Source organism: Phyllostomus hastatus, unplaced genomic scaffold (genome assembly GCF_019186645.2).
Source record: "Phyllostomus hastatus isolate PE091 unplaced genomic scaffold, TTU_PhHast_1.1 phas_scaffold_78, whole genome shotgun sequence".
Taxonomy (NCBI): domain Eukaryota; kingdom Metazoa; phylum Chordata; class Mammalia; order Chiroptera; family Phyllostomidae; genus Phyllostomus; species Phyllostomus hastatus.
The window spans coordinates 27,961,600-27,980,531 of record NW_025334041.1 but is presented as its reverse complement, the minus strand read 5'-3'; the positions used below and the strand labels follow the sequence as shown (position 1 = coordinate 27,980,531).

The 18,932-nt window shown below is 41.8% G+C and overlaps 1 protein-coding gene across 4 annotated transcripts in view; it reads right to left on the bottom strand.

Annotated features, from left to right (window-relative positions):
* The window catches only part of SLC25A13 (solute carrier family 25 member 13), a 169,827-nt gene that overhangs the window by 33,066 nt on the left and 117,829 nt on the right, over positions 1–18,932 (bottom strand). For all 4 annotated transcript variants that reach the window (XM_045828248.1, XM_045828249.1, XM_045828250.1 and 1 more), the window contains 2 exons: positions 15,860–15,912; positions 13,578–13,658 (listed from right to left, as the gene is read on the bottom strand). In XM_045828248.1, the coding sequence (XP_045684204.1) occupies positions 13,578–13,658; positions 15,860–15,912 (134 nt within the window). The remainder of the gene's footprint in view (positions 1–13,577; positions 13,659–15,859; positions 15,913–18,932) is intronic.

The following is an 18,932-nucleotide window of genomic DNA, read 5'->3' as shown; positions in this document are numbered from 1 at the left end:
CACAGTTGTTCCTTTCACTCTTTATTTCTAGAACACATAGTTAACTAGAGGCCCTACACGCTGGAAGCATGTAAGAGTCTGAAGGAGTAGCAGAGGGGTCAGGCCTAAACTGCTGAGAGCAGGCTGGGGCTGGGGGGAAACCCCAAGGGAAACTGAAGGTTAGAGGCCGAGTGTCCTCCCAGTGAAGGGAGGGGCCGCCTGAGGAGGGAGCTCCAGGGGGCTGGTGACTGGAGACTCCTCCCCCCACCCCCTTGCTAAATGAGGCGGCTGGAAGGGAGGCAAAGGCATACATGGTGAACACTGGCGCTCATTGGTTGGAAGTCTGGACACTCCCACTGGCTTTTGGAGCGCATGGGATCCTGGGAGGGAACTTCTAAACAGAGCCTACCAGGAAGCAAAAAGTCAGCTAGTTCTTCCCCCTCCCCTCGCTGGGGAGGGCGTGTCAGCAGCTGCCACAGGTCTTGCCAACAGTGGCCAGTGCAGGCCTGTGAGCTGCAGTAGGAGGAGGGTCTCACGAGTCGGCGGTCAGGGGACACAGACTCGGACAGATGCCTGAAGCTGGACAGCTACTGGAGACCTGCTAAGCCACCTGCGTTTATGATACTTTTGGGTGGGAAAAGAGGTTCCTGGAGCAACCCTGAATTGAGCTGGCAGAAGGTGACAGTGTGACTTTTCTCCGGGTATCTTAGAGGGGACAGGCTTTCAAGCAGAAACTTGCCATTATTTCCAAAGACCTTGGTGATAACAGTCAGCACTGTGAACAGATTTTTGTTCTTGTGTTCTTTTCGGTTCCTGAACCTATGTATAAGTTGTAATGACAAATATTTAAATAGCTATTTTTGTTATCATACTCTGACTTTTTCTTTCCCCTTACTTTTGTTACCCAGGTATTTTAGGCAGGAACTTCCCATTATTTATGATTGTTAAATAAAATATTCCTTTCCTTTCCCCCAAACTCTGTCTTTGGAGTTTTGCCTGGTAGGCAGTGAGTGGTAGGACCCTCTACTCCCCGCCCCCCTCACTGGTTGGGTTCGGTATGGTAACAAAAGTACACTGACTGGTATAACAGGAGGCCAAGATTTTGTTGCATAAAATTCAATGGTTGGTAAGGGAATTCTCTCTGACCAGTTTTGTAAGGATTTTTTGCAATGTCTTTATTTTTTCAATCAATGGCTTCCCAGCAGAGGGAAAGACAACACAGTTGAGGACTCCAGCATTCCCTTCTACCTGCCATTCTGGAAATGATGAAACAAAAATACAGAATTCTGTCCAAAGAAGAGAGAGAATTTGAACTCAAGACTGGCCTGATTCCTAACGCAAGCTCAGAACCATTATGTTGATTTGCTGTGTCAAAAAGGCTGTGCTTTAGAACAGATTTGTTTTCAGTTTTTCTTTCTTGTTTAAACAGAGTAGCTGCCTGATAAATAAATGATTCAGAGATACTACAGTACATCAAGAAATATGAAAAAGAAGTTTTTCCCAGTTTTTTATTGGATGCATCCGAGGTTTCTTTGTAGATCAGACAATAAATCATAAGAAAGCCCCGGGCCCTTAGGCAGTAAAATCCCTAAATCATGTCTGATTCCTTGAGGGATAGTTTAGACTCAGACATGTGTAACTAGCACATATTTTTAATTTCACTCAAATGGGCTAACAAAATAATTATACTGGTGTGAGTTTTACCTACATATAGCATAATGGCTCAGGATGAGATCACTTGAGTCACACAGACCTGGATTTTAATTCAGGATTTATCATTTCCTTATACATGGATTCTGGCAGTTCCTCAAATTTGCTAAGACTTAGATTTCTCATTTGGACCACAGAGATGACACCAATTTACAAACATACTGTAAAGTGACACAGAGCAACGGGTCGAGAAATGGGGGGTGCTGCTGGGAGCCAGTACGGCACCATGGCTGACTGCCTAGGCTTTGGCCAACTTCTTAAGCTACTCCAAACTGACACCATTTGTAAAATGAGCATGTTGACGATAATGCTCTTCATGTGTTCCACAAATAGGGGGTGTGTCTACTCTATAGCAGGTGCAAACAGGAACAATGGAGATCCCCACCCTCATGGTGCACATACTCTAGCTGTGCTTTGTAGGATTATGACGATTAAATGAAAACATGCCCCTAAAGCACTGATCCCAGTACCTAACACACTGCAGTGTTCAATCAGTGGTATTGATTACTATTAATAAATGTAGGACAGAACTCTGTTTAGGTGAACCTAACTTACCAAGCTCCTTTAAAGACAGTACAAATAAGTTCTGAAATTTTTCTTTCCCTAGAAATCTGTAAGTTATGAGGAAAGCACAGTTGAACTAAGGATTGGTAGGAAGCAGCTATATCAGATAAAAAAAAGGGTGGGGAGAAGTACACACCTAAGTGAGTGATGGATAATATAGTAAAGCTCAACATAATCGGATGGTTTTTAATTCAAATTCATTTAATTTTATTTCATTAGATGTAAGTGGACAGTCAATAAATTGTGGGCATTTTAAATTTTGAAACACTTTTGATATTGAGAAATGGTTAATCATGCCCTGCTGTAGGAGCTGGTAAAAATGGCAATGGCCGGAAAGGTAACTAGCTTAGTTCACCACATCATGCTTGTGGGACTGGTCTCTACTTTCCTTTCAGGTGTGGACTGCCCCCAACACTGGCGAATCACTTTGAAAATGTGAACCACTCTCACAAAGGGGACTGAGAGGGAGACTAAATTGTTTGTAGCACAAAAGGTTCCCCAGTGCTGAAAATGACAGTGCACATTCTTCTGACCAAGTAACACCACTGCTAGAAGTGAAGGCAACACAATTACCCTCAATGGTCAAGGGCAACTTCTAATTTGGGGGGCTTTTAGAGCTATCCCAAGTGGATGCTGGATGCCTCATCCTGCTACCAATCCAAGTGAAAGTCCCCATTCCCATATGACAGTTTGAGCTGCTGTGATTCCCATCTAGAGTTCATGATCTTCCTAAGTTCACGTGGGTATCCCGGAGGGCTGAGAGCAACCCGAAAGGAAAATGGGACTGCAGAAGCTGCAACTGTGTCAGCAGGAAACTGAAGCACCAGGCTTCAAATGAACAGGGGTCTACTGATGCAAAGCATCATTCTTTCCAAATGCTCCGATCTTTCACGTGATAGTCTTCTTGGCCAGAAGTGAAAACAGAGGTTTTTTCCTTCCAACACCACCTCTCTGAAACGGACCAGACAGTCTGCAAAGAGCGTGAAGTGGGCTCCAATGACAGCTTTTGCTCAGTGTCCAGATGTATCTGTGAGCTTGCTTTCTTCTCTTTTTCAACATTTTGCCAGCCCAATTCCTCTTGCCACACTACAGAATGATTTACTTCACTGTTAACACTTCTGACTCTGAATGGGTAACTTTATTGTGGGGAGTGATGTGTCGATTTATTTTTTAAAAACAAGAATTTCAAGAAATCAAAGATTTAGAAAGGCAACATCACCCTAATACATGGCCCAGTTTCCCCACTCCAAGAACAGTGACCTTCACGACTATGACCCTGACATACGTTAGGTTCGATAACTGTGAGAAAGCACCTTTTAAAGTTCTATGTGCCTTAAAAATGACTTGCCAAGGCTGACTGCTCATTATTATAACCATAGAAAATGTCAGCATAAAATATTATTTAAATACATTGCCAAAATGATCAGTTTAGGAACCCCGGTTCATACTTCCCCATAAACCATTTTCTCCCACCTGTTGGGAACTAAACAAGCACTTCTCTAATGCTTCATTACTAACCAAGACAGTGTCCCTGAACATTCTTTCTCAGGCCCTGGGAAGTCAAGTCAAAACCCCACACCAGATGAAAAAGCATGCTTTCTTATGGTATCCCCACCCCCAAACCACTCTAGGTAGGCAAGTATTGAGAATACGCAGAGAATATTCACAGTCTTGCATTTAAAAAGATCAATTTTTTCATCAATCTGCTGTCCACAGAAAAGAGCAGTATTTTTTAACATAGTATAATTCCTGCTATATATTAAACTAAAAGCATTAACTGTAATTTAATCACCTCCCTTTAATTTGAATTCACATGGTAGATTACTTATAGCTACTTAAAAAATTAAGTGGCAAAATCTATATGAAGAATATGTATCTTGATATTTTAATTATGCTCAATTGAGTATACTTAAAGTGCTTTTCATAAACGACACGTGCTAAGAATATCTAATTGCATGCTGACATTCTAAAATGTGTGCTTACCTGTGTCAAAAATAGATTAATGTGAAGTTATGGAATACGACTTTTTTAAAAACTAAAACCCAAATACATTATTTTGATTATTTGGATACAAGTAAAACTATAACTACCAAAAAGGTCTACCACAGTAAATGTCTAATGGTTTTTATTACATATAAAATAAATACTCAAGTGATGACAGTGTTTGATTTTTTAATAAATTAGAAAATAAAGATTTCTTAAGATATCTAAGCTTTGGCATGTTTTCCATTTACTCTCCTAGTAACTCAATGTTAAATGAAGACATGAAAATAATTTGTCTATAGTACAGGTATCATATATAAAGATCACAGGCACCAAACAGGTACTCAGCAAATAGTGGTAGACACACTAAATGAAATTCAGTGCCCAACAGCAGGCGACTGATGTTCCTAAGTACTGAAGACAGGCACAAAGCAGCCTCCAGGGAAGCTGGCAAATGTGGGGGCGGGGAGGGGGGTGCAGCACGAGGCACAGAGGCCACTCACTCCGTCCATTCTGATGGTAAGTGTCAGACCTGGCGCCCTCACCAGAGCGGCTGTCCAGCTGCTGGGACCGGGAGTGAGTCCACACTGCAAGGTGAGGAAGAAACCTTTATCTTTACCCCTAGTGTTAAGGGGCTGTGAATTGTGTCCCTCTAAAATTTCTGTGTTGAAGTTCTAACTTTCTCTCTCAGAGTGTGACTGTATTTGGAGGTAGGGCCTTTAGAGAGGTAATTTAGGTGAAAGGAGATCGTAAGGGTGGGCCCTAATCTGACCTGACCAGAGTCCTTGGAAGAGGAGGAGAGACACGCACAGATCAGGGGTGACCAGGTGAGGGCAGAGGGGTGATGGCCATCTGCAAGCAAGGCAGAGAGGTTCAGAAGAAAACCAATTCTGCAGACACCTTGATCTTGGACTTCTAACTTCCCTAAGTGTGAGAAAATGAATTTCTGCTGTTTAAGCCACATAGTCTGTGGTATTTTGTTATGGCAGCTCTAGAAACTAACATATACCTAGTTAAGCTGTGACTAAATGTACATCCCTAAACATAAAACAATATAGGATTTTCTCCTATGATACATAAATTAAGCTCTTAAAAGAAAAACCTGTAATTACATTTTAAAGAACTTTGAAAAGAGAGCAGATTCTCATTACTTGTTTTTGAGACAGATATCGAATTGAAATTTTCTCAACTACGAGGTAAGACAGAAAAAGGCTATACTGTTTACATGTTTTACAAATATTAAGTTTCACATTTTCAACTTCATAGGGCAGCAATTTTCAACCTTTTCATCTCACGGCACACATAAACTAATTACTAAAATTCTGCAGCTCACCAAAAAATGTTTTGTTTTGTTTTTTTTTTGCTGATCTGACACAAAAAATAGGTATAATTTTGACTCATTCACCATGGACAGTTATTGTTGTATTGGCTGTTGTTATTTTTTTATTTGACAACCTAAGGGAAAAGAGGCCAGTGCCCCTGACTAAATAGTCAGGTATTGCATGTTTTAAACGTGCTCGCGGCACACTACTGTGCGCGCTGCGGCCCACCAGTTAAAAATCACCGTCATAGCGTTTTAATAGGCGTATGGTGCTTGGCCAAGAAACCAAAGTAGAGTCTGTTTGACTGACATTAAAAAGCAATTAAGTTACAGACCTGTCAAATATGTTCGCGTTTGGGCCCTGCCTGTTATACATGTCTATTTTGACTACTATACCAGAATCATTTAATGATTTACAGACCTTCGATGTCTAAAGTACCTTAACTGTATGAAAGTGGCGACCCAATCTTTCTTCATATTTTCATCTCATAACAAACCCATCCTCTCTTTATTAGAAAACCAGAAGGATGGCCCAACATTTGAACTGTGTTAAGTCAAACAACTCTGAGACTTTCCCCAAAGAGGGAACAAGAGGAAAATAGAAAAGAGACATCTGGCTGGCTTAGTGTCCATCACAAGTTGAACTCCCCCCTAATAAGATGACATTGCTGAGCCACCGAAGGCAGCCCGCAGACAGGCAGGCCATGCCTACCGCCTAGAATGCACCGATGGTTCACTCTTGGTACAAGGATGTTTATAAAATTTGATGCAATTGATAATTAGATTTTCATTAAACTAAACATGAATTATAAAGATGCAAACATTAAAAAAATAACCTTATTTCCACAGCATCAGCATAATAATACATAATAAATCTTAGCTATTTGACACACTACCCAGGAGCAACTTGACAGAAATTCAACTCAATGACTGAGCCTCATGTCCTTCAATATTTATAACTAGGAAATGTGCACAAAAACTCTGCCTCAAGAAAATCCCACTGGGAGTCCACATGTCCACAGAAAACCCTGGGAAGAGAAAGAGCACAAAAGTAGGAACTAAATCCATTTCGGACAGTCTGACTTACCGGCTCTGGTTGCCAGAGCACATGTGTTCTTTCATGGGAAGTTCTCTCCTTGGTTTGATATGATTGGGTCTGAAATGTCCATGGATTTCAAGTTCAATCATAAGGAATATGGCTTTGGGTACATTTTATGACAAAAGGGCAAACACTACTATTAAAAGAATACTTACTGAATTCAAGCTAAAATAAAAATTCTACAAGAAAAGTTTGAAGGCATTTATAGATGATTAAAACAAACAGATTTGTTACAAAGGGTTAGTAATACCTAGGTGGGGCATGACTCAAGACTTCTCTATGGCCTGGCACCTAAAGACGAGGCTCGCCAATGCAATGTCCTCTCTCGATAGTTAAAGGAAAAACAAAACTGAGCAACTTGAGCTAATTAGCTGGGGCTGAAAATGAAAAGAAGCTGGAGATCATACTGTAGGGAAAGAAGCCAGATGACTAGCAAGAACACAAAGGTAATTCTTGAGGAAGTCAACACCACGAGAAAAAGAAGAAATGGATCGGCAAAGAAAGAAGATGCACAGAACACTGACACCACCACATGCCAGCAGGGACATCGAGCAAGAACTCTCATTCATTGCTGACGGGAACGCAAAACGGTAAAGCCGCTTTGGAAGACAGTTTGTAGGTTTATAGTAAAGCTAAACATACTTTTACCAATAATATCAAACAATTGTACTCCTTGGTATTTACCCAAAGGATTTGAAAACTTATGTTTTCCACAAGAACCTGCAGAAGGATGTTTATAACAACTTTATTTATAATTGCCAAAACTTGGAAGAAACCAAGATGTCCTTCAATGGGTGAATGGATAAACTGTGGTACCTCCAGACAAAGGAATATTTTTGAGCACTAATAAGTCAATTATCAAGTTTCAAAAAGATACAGAAAATTGTTTAGTGCATTTAAGTGAAAAGAAGTCAACCTGGAAAGAGGATATACTATACGATTCCAACTATAGGACATTCTGGAAAAGGCACAAAACTATGAAGAGGGCAAAAATATCAGTGGTTGCCAGGGTGGGACGGATAGGGAGATGAACAGGCAGAGGATTTTCTGGGCAGTGAAAATACTCTGTATGATGTTATCATGAAAGATATATGTCTTTACACCTTTGTCCAAACCCCAAGAATGTACCAAGAGTAAACCCTAAGGTAAACTATGGATGTGGAGTGACTGGAATGTGTCAGTGGAGGTCTATCAGTTGTAATAAATGTGCCACTCTGGTGGGGGATGGTGGTAATGGGGGAGGCCATGCAGGTGTAGGGGCAGAAGGTCTATGAGAAATCTCTGCATTTTCCAATTTTGTGAACCTAAAACTGCAAAAAAATAAATAAAGTCTAAAAAAAATATGCAGAGAGATGATGCAAAGTCTCTGTGAGAATGACCAAGAAGGCTAAGAGGAGAAAATGGAGAAAGCAGCCAATTCCCAGAGCTGCTTCAATTCTCAAGGGCCTTTGATTTCATTTCAGATATACCCCTCAGGTAAACTTTCACTCAGTTACTGTATTTTAGTGAGTTTCTGCTCCCCGCAACCAAGAGCAATCTGGAGCAGGAATGGGTTCTAGAACCAGAAGTAGATCCTCAGAGAAGACATGGCATTACGTAGCAAATCTTCATAAAGTGGAGGGCAATGAGGATGTTCTTGTCCTACAACAGTGCTTACTGATCCTTCCAGTAGTAGATTCTATGCTATTATTCTCATTGGGAGGCAGAATAGAATTCTCTCTTTTTGAATCTAGGCTGGTGTAAGTGGTTTATTTGACCAATAGAATCCAGCAGAAGTGACATTCAAGGTTAGATCATAGGAAGTAACATTCAAGGTTAGATCATAGGAAGTAACATTCAAGGTTAGATCAAAGTCTTGCAGCTTTTGCCCAGAAGTCTTAGAATGTCTGCTTTTGGGAAGCTCCTTCTCTGGATGGAGCTGCCAAGGTTTGAAAAGCCCAAGGTACAGAGATGCCATAGCAGGTGATCTGGACAACAGCCCCGGCTACTCCTAGCCAGCAGCAAGCATCACCACCAGCCACAGATGTGAGCCATCTTAGACATGCAGCTCAGTTAAGCCTTTAGGATTCCAGTCCAGCTGCTATCCACCTATAACAATACAGGGACCACAAGTAAGAAATACCCAGCTCAACCCAGTAAACCTATAGAACCATGAGAGAATAATAATAAATTGTGGTTTGAATCCACTAAGTTTTAGGATGACTTGTTATATAACAATAGATGACCAGAACACCTCTTCCCTTCAATGATGGAGAAACACTGCTAAAATCATTCCCATTAGGAAGTAGGGAAGGAGGAGGGACAGTAAGACAGAGTAGGGAGGGTTATAATTTTAAATTTACTCAGTATGGAACATGAGTTTAAATGGTAAGGCTGAAGAAATGACTGTAGTCTAGGAAAGAAACCTCAAGTTACAAAAACTTGGTTAAATAAATACACGGTTCCAATTATATCTATATAAAGTCCTATAAACATACACATCTATAACTGACATGCTCACTGTATGCCACAATGCAACATCTGAAAATAATATTCCCAATTACTATTGTTTTCTGACAAGCAAAGCATAAGCTGCACTAATGGGAAAAAACGCAAAGGCATCAATGTGGGAATCCTCTGGGTTGTTCCTACCACACTGGGTCAGAATGAAGCATCTAAAAGCAAACATTTATATGGCTTAGGGATATACTCAAATGTAGAAAAAAAGTGTCAAGACATGCATGGAAAAGGGAAACACCAATTTCAGGGTAGGGTTACCCCTTGGGAGATGAGCTAGAGGGAGCTACTGGACAGGTACCTGAGGAGCTCCAGCCGCTTTTGTCAGGCTTGATGTCCTTAAGTTAAGCTGTGTGCCTATGAGCATCTGTATCTTTTTATTTTTCAAAATTATAAAGGTTAACTGGAACTAAATGTGATGCAAAATAACACGCATAGTAAAAAATGGTATCTTGCCTTAAAAATGGTATCTAACACATGCCGTATGAACAGGCACAAAAACAGCATGCACGTGGGCAACACCTTCATGATGAAATACAGGCGACAACAACAGAGGCAACCTTACGTGCCGGGGACAGCAGTTAACATTACTCCTCGTACCATGTCTTTCCCAATGGTGATATTCTCACCGATCCCTTTTAGCACCAGTGACAGGAGCAAACCAATTATTTTTCCCACTTAAAATGAATATGAACTCCCATAAGCATTAGGTGTATTTATTTATATACACACACAAAAATATGCATGTATGTGTGCACGTCTCAATACAAAAATACAGTGGGCCTATTATGAAGGACTACTGTTCAAAAAGCATGTTCACGTATTTTTGCAAAAATTATTACAGAATACTATTTTTATTGGTACGCAAATAATTTTTAATAATATGAGCTTTATAAGGCAAAGGTTTATACTTTTTGACATTTGTTTTTCTGGTGAATGTTACTTCTTTTTATTTCAATGTGACTTTGCATGCCAAATAATTGATTATCTTTTTTTAAAAGATTTTATTTACTTATCTTTAGAAAGAGGGGACAGGAAGGAGAGAGGGAGAGAAACATCATTGTGTGGTTGCCTCTTGTGCACCCCCCAATGGGGACCCGGCCTGCGACCCAGGCAGGTGCCCTGACTGGGAATCGAACCTGTAACCCTTTTGTTTGCAGGCTGGTGCTCAATCCACTAAGCCACACCAGCCAGGGCTGACCATCATTTTAATATCTTCCTTGAAATAAGTCATGGTGTCATTTATATTTCCCTATCTGATGATCTTGAGGTCAAAAGATCACAAACTAAAGATTCTAGTCCCCTTGGGATTTCATCCTGCTATTCCACTAGATGCACAGTACAGTTGATACACACTTATTTTATTGAATTAGGGCCTGCAACCTACAGCCCACGTGGTGTTACAAGTTATTTTTTTCTTAAAGTAACAGCAACACGACAATAACAATGTACTCAGAGACAGTGTGAGTTTTCAAAGTCACTGAGAACCTAATTGGAAACGGGTAGTGGTGACAGGCCCTCTCTCCTCTGCTGCATTTACTGAGAGCCTCTGTCGTCACTGACAGTGGTTGGAAGTCACGTCTCCCTACAGGGATTGAGCTCCGGACCCATGAAGGGGAAGGATGGAAAGAAACTGAAGGTATGTATTATTTTGTGCAGAGACACCTAAGGGTCCACATCTGTGTCAAAACCCCTACAGCTTCTAGCCTAATTTAGAAAACAGAAAACACACTTATGGAAAAAAACACACATCACAAGAACTTTTCAGACTTAAGAATTTGTAAGCTCTAGTTTCAGCATTTAGTTTCTTTTTGAACTATGTTGAATATATCACTACGAGTAAGTGTGAATCTATAAACTGAAGTCAAATTTTTCGCACTGCTCTAAATTAAAACTAAATATGCAAAAGATAAATTTAAAAAGATTCACCCTTTTCTATATCAGTAAAAGCATTTTAATCACTTCAGTTATGTATAGTATTATATCAAAAATAAATGAACAGAATTAATTTTACGCCTTTTCCTCCAAAATCTCCCTCCAAATTTACTATCATTTTTGTTGTTTGTCTAAAAAACTACAAAATAAAACATTATATTATTATACTATTAGTTGAGCTAAGTGCTTGCTATAAAGGTTATGAGACAAAGACCTCCCTGCATATTTTCCGTTTTTGCAGAAAACAGATTATAAAACAGAAAAGGCCTTCTTCAAAGAAATGAGCAGCTTTGATTACAAGTGCAAAAGTCAGCCAAGTGTACTAATTCTCAGTAATAATGAAGCAAGGTGACCTCCCCAGGGACTTAAAAGTCAACGCCTGGAAATGCTTGGGTGAACTAAGAAGGGGCACTGCTCATGTGACACAACTTTTCAAAACCCTTTGTATTCCTGGCTGGACACACAAGGCTGTGGACGCACGAGGACTTTCTAAGGAGTGTGACTGGCTTGGATGATCAGGGAGACTCTGCCGGAGCCAGCCGAGAGAGACGCTGCTGCAATTTAAAAAACCACAATGAAAATGGACTCCTTCCTCCCACTCCTCAGAGATCTAGGTAGGGGCTTGGATTGTTTGCTACCTACAGGACTGCTTACCTGGAAAATAAACTCTTACTTCTTAAAGCCATGACTGAAAAAAAAATTAAAAGGCAAAACAGGAGACTTGAAACACTGAGGACCACTGTCTCCCAGTGTTCGAGATGAAGGACGGCAAACCTCATTTCACAGATATTTTAAGTAGCTGTAAAGCCCAAGTGGCTCCAATTTTAAGCCTGTGTTTAGATCGAGTTTGAAAAAGGGCTGCACTTCTTTACAGTGACGAGGCACCACTTCTGATGCCAGTCTGGGCTTTGTGTTTGAAATGGGCGACCGCATAGGAGAAAACAAGACCACCTAGGGTAGGCGATACGTGCCACGACTGATCTCCTTGGCACCCGGGCCCATGCGCAGGCAAAATGCTTTCATTAAGAAGAAAATAAACCTCTAGATTATTGCCAAAATCTTGCACAGTATCACATAATTAATTTCACATTTTAAATTCTTATTGAAATATATAATCATGCATTTTCAGCAAGTTTAAAACCTGACTTAAAACAAAACAAAACAAAACAAAACAAAACAAAAAAACAACCCACCTGACCTACTGCAATGCCCTGCTCTCCCAGGCCCCTTGGAACAGCCTGCAGGCCAGGCTAGATAAAACCTATGGATATGCCAGTTTAAAGTTAGAAAATCCAGTAACTCAGGTAGAAATCGTAGCTGTTCTAAATGAGGGACAGTTTTTGTCACTCCTAATGTTCTTTTGTATTATTATTGTGTGTGCGCACTTTTTATTTAGGGCATTAAAGGCTGCCTTTTTCATCCTGAATGCTCCTAAAGTTACAGGATGAGGGGACCCTACCTGGCCGTCTATGACAGGTCAGTGATCAAACAGAGAGGCGGGCAGTGGCCCAGTCCCACCCAGCTCCTAAGAATTACCAGGGCCAGGACTTCTTAGCTCCTGCTATGTTCACGGGACCCCATTCAATGCTAGACAGGACAACAGGCCCTTTCCAAGCAAAGGTTTAATATTCCCAGGTGTTTGTCCAGCTTCTAATCTCAATGAGTCTCAAGGAAAGACTATTTTATAAATACTGTTGCCTGAACAGAGCAGGCTAATTAAAAAATAAAAGTGACCTCATTTTTCTTATAAAAACCACAGGTTTAGATGAAAAATATACCAATATTGTATTGCCCTAGTGATCAAAGCCTGTTTATTTAACCGACCTTATCTGGAAATAGCACCATTCTTTGTATGAGAGTTCAGTTTACTCAGAATGTTTACATTCACATGAGCAAACCTGTACATAAGGTAAAACAAGACGTATTTTGCTGAGCTGAAGAACAAGATGCAGGTTGTTCATCCACATAGAGAAATCCTCATTCCAAGCATTGCTGACAATGCAGAGCACACCCAGCCAGCGATTTCCCAGGGTCCTCCCCACAGAGGCACTGGGAGGCTTGAAGAGCTGCCGGCACTTAGCAGGTAAAGCAAAGCAGAGAGCCACGGCTGCTGACGTCAGACTACTCATCGTCGTGCCCGACCCAGCAGAGAGGGCCATGAGGAAACAATGAACTAAAGCTTAACTTTAAAAAAGGTTAGCAAAGATTTTTCAAAGGCCAAACATGTCTGCCCCAAATGACTTCTATTGCAGCACCAATGCGAGCAATGCCAAATTCAACAGGCATGGTTAACAGGCAATAAGATCGGAAACATTTACCCTTCCACCTCAGGGATGGCTTGCTTGCTAGGAAAAGGCGAGGTGCCCTAGGAGACTCTGCCTTGCACAGGATCTGTGGTTGAACAGAAGCCTTAGTCTGCACCTGTTCACCACCGTGGTGATGTGCACGTGAAGCAAATCTTTCAATGAGAGATCCGAAACAGGTACTTACGCAGCCTCCGGCAAGAATTTCTGCTGCAAGTGGGACCGAACCATCTTTGTGCATAAATTTATCCCTCACAAAATCATTCACCTTGAAGAAAAATATTTACAGAAGCTGATGAAAAATATAAAGAAAGTCATTAAACACATATAAGTATACATCAGCAAATATGTTATTTTTTTCTGTCACTTTATTAAAGTAATCACAAACTAAATAAATTAAAGGTCTTAGAAGTGCTCTCACCGGCATAGACGTACTTTTATAAAGGAAATATATGAGGAGGGACCCCCAAAAACCCAGAATTATGCTCTGGAGGGTGGGCCCCTTGTAGTACAGGCTTCCCCTGCTAGGTGAGTGTTCTAGGAACCCATCTATATAAGAATACCAGCTGGCATTGTTGTGAGAGGCTGCATTTGGCTTGAGTGAATTTTTTTTTAAGACTCTTTCAACGCGTTTGCCCATTTCATGATGAGTGATTTATGAGCACACCTGCCCACACCACACTGTGTGTTCAGCAGTTTTTGACCAAAAATGGCATGACCCTGGCATCCCACCCTCCCTATTCACCCAATTTCACCTTGAGTGACTTCTTTTTTTCTTCCTAGATGAAAAAGTCATCACAGGGAAAAGTTTTATCAATGTGGAAGAGGTGAAACAAAAAATGGCAGAAACACTAACAGGCATCAAAATCAACAGGTTCAAAAATGGTTCTGAGCAATGGGAAAAAAGTCTCAATAGGTGTATTGCATCAAGAGGAAAGTACTTTGAAGATGACTGAAGTTTAAACATATAAAAGTTAATACACAACTTTTAATAAATAAATTCTGGTTTTGGGGCTCCCCCCTTGTATATGTGTCTATGTGTGTATGTTTGTGTATTCCTGATATTTCAGGGATAAAACTATTAAAATATTGCCCTGACTAGTGTGGTTCAATGGTTTGTGCATCATCCTGTGAACTGAAAGGTCACTGGTTCGATTCCCGGGCACAGCACATGCCTGGGTTGTGGGCCAAGTCCCCGGTTGGGGATGTATTGAGAGTCAGCTGATTGATGTTTCTCTTGCACATCGATGTTTCTCTCCTTTTCTCCCTCCCTCCCCTTCTCTCTAAAAATAAATAAAATCTTTAAAAAAATTAAAATATCGATGATATACAAGCCTATAATTCAAGTATGTCCTGTAATTATAATAACAAAAAAGAGAGACATATTGACAAGAGACAAAATGAAAACATAATTTATAACTTAAAAATTGCTTCATAGGGTTTGATTAAAAATTACTTTCAAGTCAGAATTCTAACAAGACTTAATCTAAAAGAGCACTCATCACTGAGACAAATTTGGCTGCGCCGATTTTTCAACTTAGTCAAAATTCAGTTCCTAAAAACTTTCTTAAGGATTCTCAAAGAACGTTAATAGCATTAATTAATTAATTAAGTATAATAGTCTCAAAATAGTATTCATTATAAGCAATTTTAAGGATCAATCATATGTTTTTGGAAGATAAAAGCCAGAAAAGATTAACTGCCCCACAGCCATATAATAAGATGGTACAAGGAGAATTCCAGGTACAAAGGCTACATAGCCCAATCTAAACGTGGAGCTTAACTTTCTGGGTCTCACGCCCTTGGTGACATAAATGCAGCATCTACCCATTCCACAAACACTCACTGAGTACCCGCCATCTGCCAGACACTGGAGAAACCATCTCATTAAGGGTCAGCTTCAACACCTGCTCAGGCCCCTCAACGCGTGGCTTTAGCAAATGCTTATAGGATGTGCCCTAACCCTGAATTCTGTAAACAGCAGGTTCAATTCAAGGAGTTCATGCTCTAGAGTCAGAAAAATCTGATTTTGAATTCTGGGTTTCCCACTCATGCATAATGTCAGCACAGGCAAGCATTTAAACCCTGTGGGTCTCACTTCCCTTGTCTGTAAACTGTGGGTCATGCTTTACTTGAGATTAAAACAACAATAGGTGACACATGTGAAGTACCAACATGCTACTTGGTTGGAGGGGATGTAGCTGCCGCTGCTGCCAGTACTACAATGGTGAGGATGACAACAATGGTGACAACAGCGATAACCACCAAAAACCTTTGTTCAAACATATTGTCACATTCTTGGATGTTCAGTGTTGAATGGGGAGAAATGAAAAGCTATGTGTGGTGGGTGCCGTGTTTGAATCCACAGCTCTGAGGAAGCACAAACCTGCCGTTTCACACATGAACATCGACTAGATCCTGAGTGTGTGCAAACGCCTTTAATAAGAAGCATCAACTCAAAAGACTTACTGTAAGTTTTATGGCCTTCTCTGGGGCGACTCCCAATAACTGTGGCAACAGACCTAAAAAACAACAGAAAGTAGAGGTATATTAAATAAATTTGCATTAATTAAACAAATTAACAGCTCTAAAGAAGGGATCACCATGTAGAAACCGGGGCGATCTTTGTGGCGATTTTCTATTACCTTTCACAAGAATGCACAAAACGGAAAGCTGCAGTACTCATGTCCCACGGTACTCATGCCACATCAGCCCAAGCAAATCCCCTCTCAACTCCACATCGTTTGCACATTGGGCGAATCAGTAGCATTAATGATCTAGGAAATCTCATTCTACAGCGAGTCTGCTTTTTTCCCTCCTGCCTCTTAAATGAGTGAACTTTGGTGACTATATTATGCTTTTCTAACACCCTCCTCATCCTTCTCCGCCCCTAAATGCTCACAGTTGAACCACTCACTCACTCAGCAACCATGCTGCAGTGACAAGCACACGGCAAACACTGCTCTTGCTCCGACAGGTCTCAGACGGAAGGAGGGAGAGCGAGAGGCCTTTCTGAAGGAGTAACCACTGGGGGAAACCGCATTCCAGGGAGGGGAACAGACAGGGCAGAGACAGCAGAGTAGGCACAAGCCGGGGTGCCCACAAAGCGGGTGGACAGCAGTGTGCCCCGTCGCAGGAGGCCAGCCCGGGAGGGCCCAGGCACTGCAGCCACACCACAGGCCAGGGTCCTGAGTTTCACATGTCCTCAGGTAGATGAGAATTGGAGGGTTTTGACCAGGAGGAGAGTGATGTGCTAATTCATAGTTTTAAAAGGCCACTCCTGCTGCTGTGTAGAAAATAAACAGGACACAGTGTGTTCTATGTGTAGGGGGAAGGGTGCAGGAGAGGAGACTGTGACACCAAGAAAAATTGTGTTTGAATGCAATGGCTCAGTTTTTAGCATGAACCCCTGGGTAGAAGGAGGAAGCCTCTGCAGGGTCACATGTCGGGGGTGAAAGGTGAAGGGCTCCGTTTTGGACATGTTGGCCTGAGTGGGAATCAAGTAAGAATCAGAGCACAAGAGGGAGGTGTGGCCTTGGACAGGAAAGGGCTGCTTCTAGGAGAGGCAGTTGCAATAGTAGTGGACCTAATATTTACACTAAAAAAAAATGTTTTCATTTGCCCTAAGAAAGTAAAATCAAAGGCAGATGCCTTTTCTTAAAAACTCGTGGGAAGCTAACCTGGAGAATCAGAATATACTGTTCCCCATGTCACAATGGGGTCCTTGAGAGGGGATTCACGGTGTTGTCCTTCCTTAGCGCAATGTTCTAATTCATCGATACAAGAAGGTCCACTTGCAACCTCTCCTGAGATACCAGCCAAGCCTGTACTGTCTGCCTGACGCAGCAGCCTGTGGCCAAAAGTCACTGGGTCGAGGGCTGTACATATCAGCCTGTGGGTTTGTTTCATTGAGTAACATAAGGTTTCAAACATAGTGTGAGCTTCTTGTAAGGAGAGCTAGATGTGACACCCCGAGCTTCTTTCTCACATCACAGCACTCTGCTCCCGTTGGGTAAGGCCACGCCCTTTCATCTAGGACCCACGCATCCATTAGCCAAGGTCCCCACCACACCTCAATGCCAATAAGACAATGAAGACAAGTGCCAGCTGTCTTCATCTTTTCCCTTGCTCCGTCGATACTGTTTCTCTGTGCTTGTGGCTCTTCAGAAAGGGGGAAACTAGACAGACAGGGCAAGGGAGCTTCATGTTTTAAGAAAAATGAGAGTAAGCTCATTCACTGTGGAACTAAATGATGATGAGTATGCTGATACAAATGAAAATTTTCTTTAAAAAAATAAAACAACAGTTAACGCATCATTTATTATGTGTCGGCACCATTTTAAGCACTTGACTAACTGATTTAATCCTCACAACCACCCTACAGAGAGGAGACCAGGGGCTCACAGGGATTAAGTAATTCAGTCCCAGCTCTCCAGCCTATAAACGGTGAGACTGGGATTCAAACTTCAGCCCCTCCCATCAAGAATCTCTGCTTATAGACAACACTCACCTCTGGCTTATGTCTAGTATGCAAACAGTATCTGCCTCTCACACCCAGACTCGCCTGTCCACTGACATAACCGTCTGGACCCCGTGAACACTTGAGTTGGCCATGTCTCCCCAGGCAGCCGTACTCTGAGCCTGCTCCACCCCGAGCACCGCAGCTGACCGAACAACAGGAAGACCCCTAACGGACGTGCAGCCAATGATGTCCGAGACCTGGGCCCTGTGGCCTGGTTCTGAAAGTGCAGCTGACCAGTCAAGGGCATGAAGGAGTACTCGGAGGTGATCAGCCAGTCAGCGTGGAGGCCCAGCTGAGAGGATACCAGGTGGAGTGTGGAAAGCAGCCAAGGGAAGCCACGTGTGTAACAACGCCACGAGGAAGGAGGAACCATGAATGCAAAAAGGGAATGGGTTGGCACAGAGAAGAGAGTGTAGAGTAAATGGAGACATGGAAGGAGAACACACAGCCCATGAAATGCACGCAGGCAGGGAGGCCAGCCAGGACCATCGCCCGGTCCCACTGAGGCCAGGCTCCAGTGGAACTCCTGCCCTGGCGTCCCAGTAAGACCTCTGCCTCCTTTCTCTCAAGTGTGACTCCTACCGGAAGCTCCCCCGTGCTCGGGCTGACTTGAGTAGGCCTGCACTCTTGACAAAGGAAGTGGAGCAAAGCAGCACAGAAGACGTGAGCAGGAAAGCATCTGGGCTAAGCCAGTGCTCTGATTCAAGGCAGGCACTCTCTCCTCCCAAACTTCACTCACTCACTATTATTTTACTTCCACTACATGATATGAGATAATATGATATCTATAACATGATAAGAAAGGCTTTATTATTACTTTATGAAAGCACAACATTAATTTCTTCTAGGAAAATGCAGGGATAAGCTGTTTAAACTACATCTTCACATTTACAATTGCCATTTTGCTCTCTGCATTCAGGTCAAGTGCCAAAATGCTTAGTTAAATATTTACTTGCTAGAGGTATTTTTCTCATCATTAAATTGTAGACCAAAACCATGGATGGGCTGAAAGCACTGTGA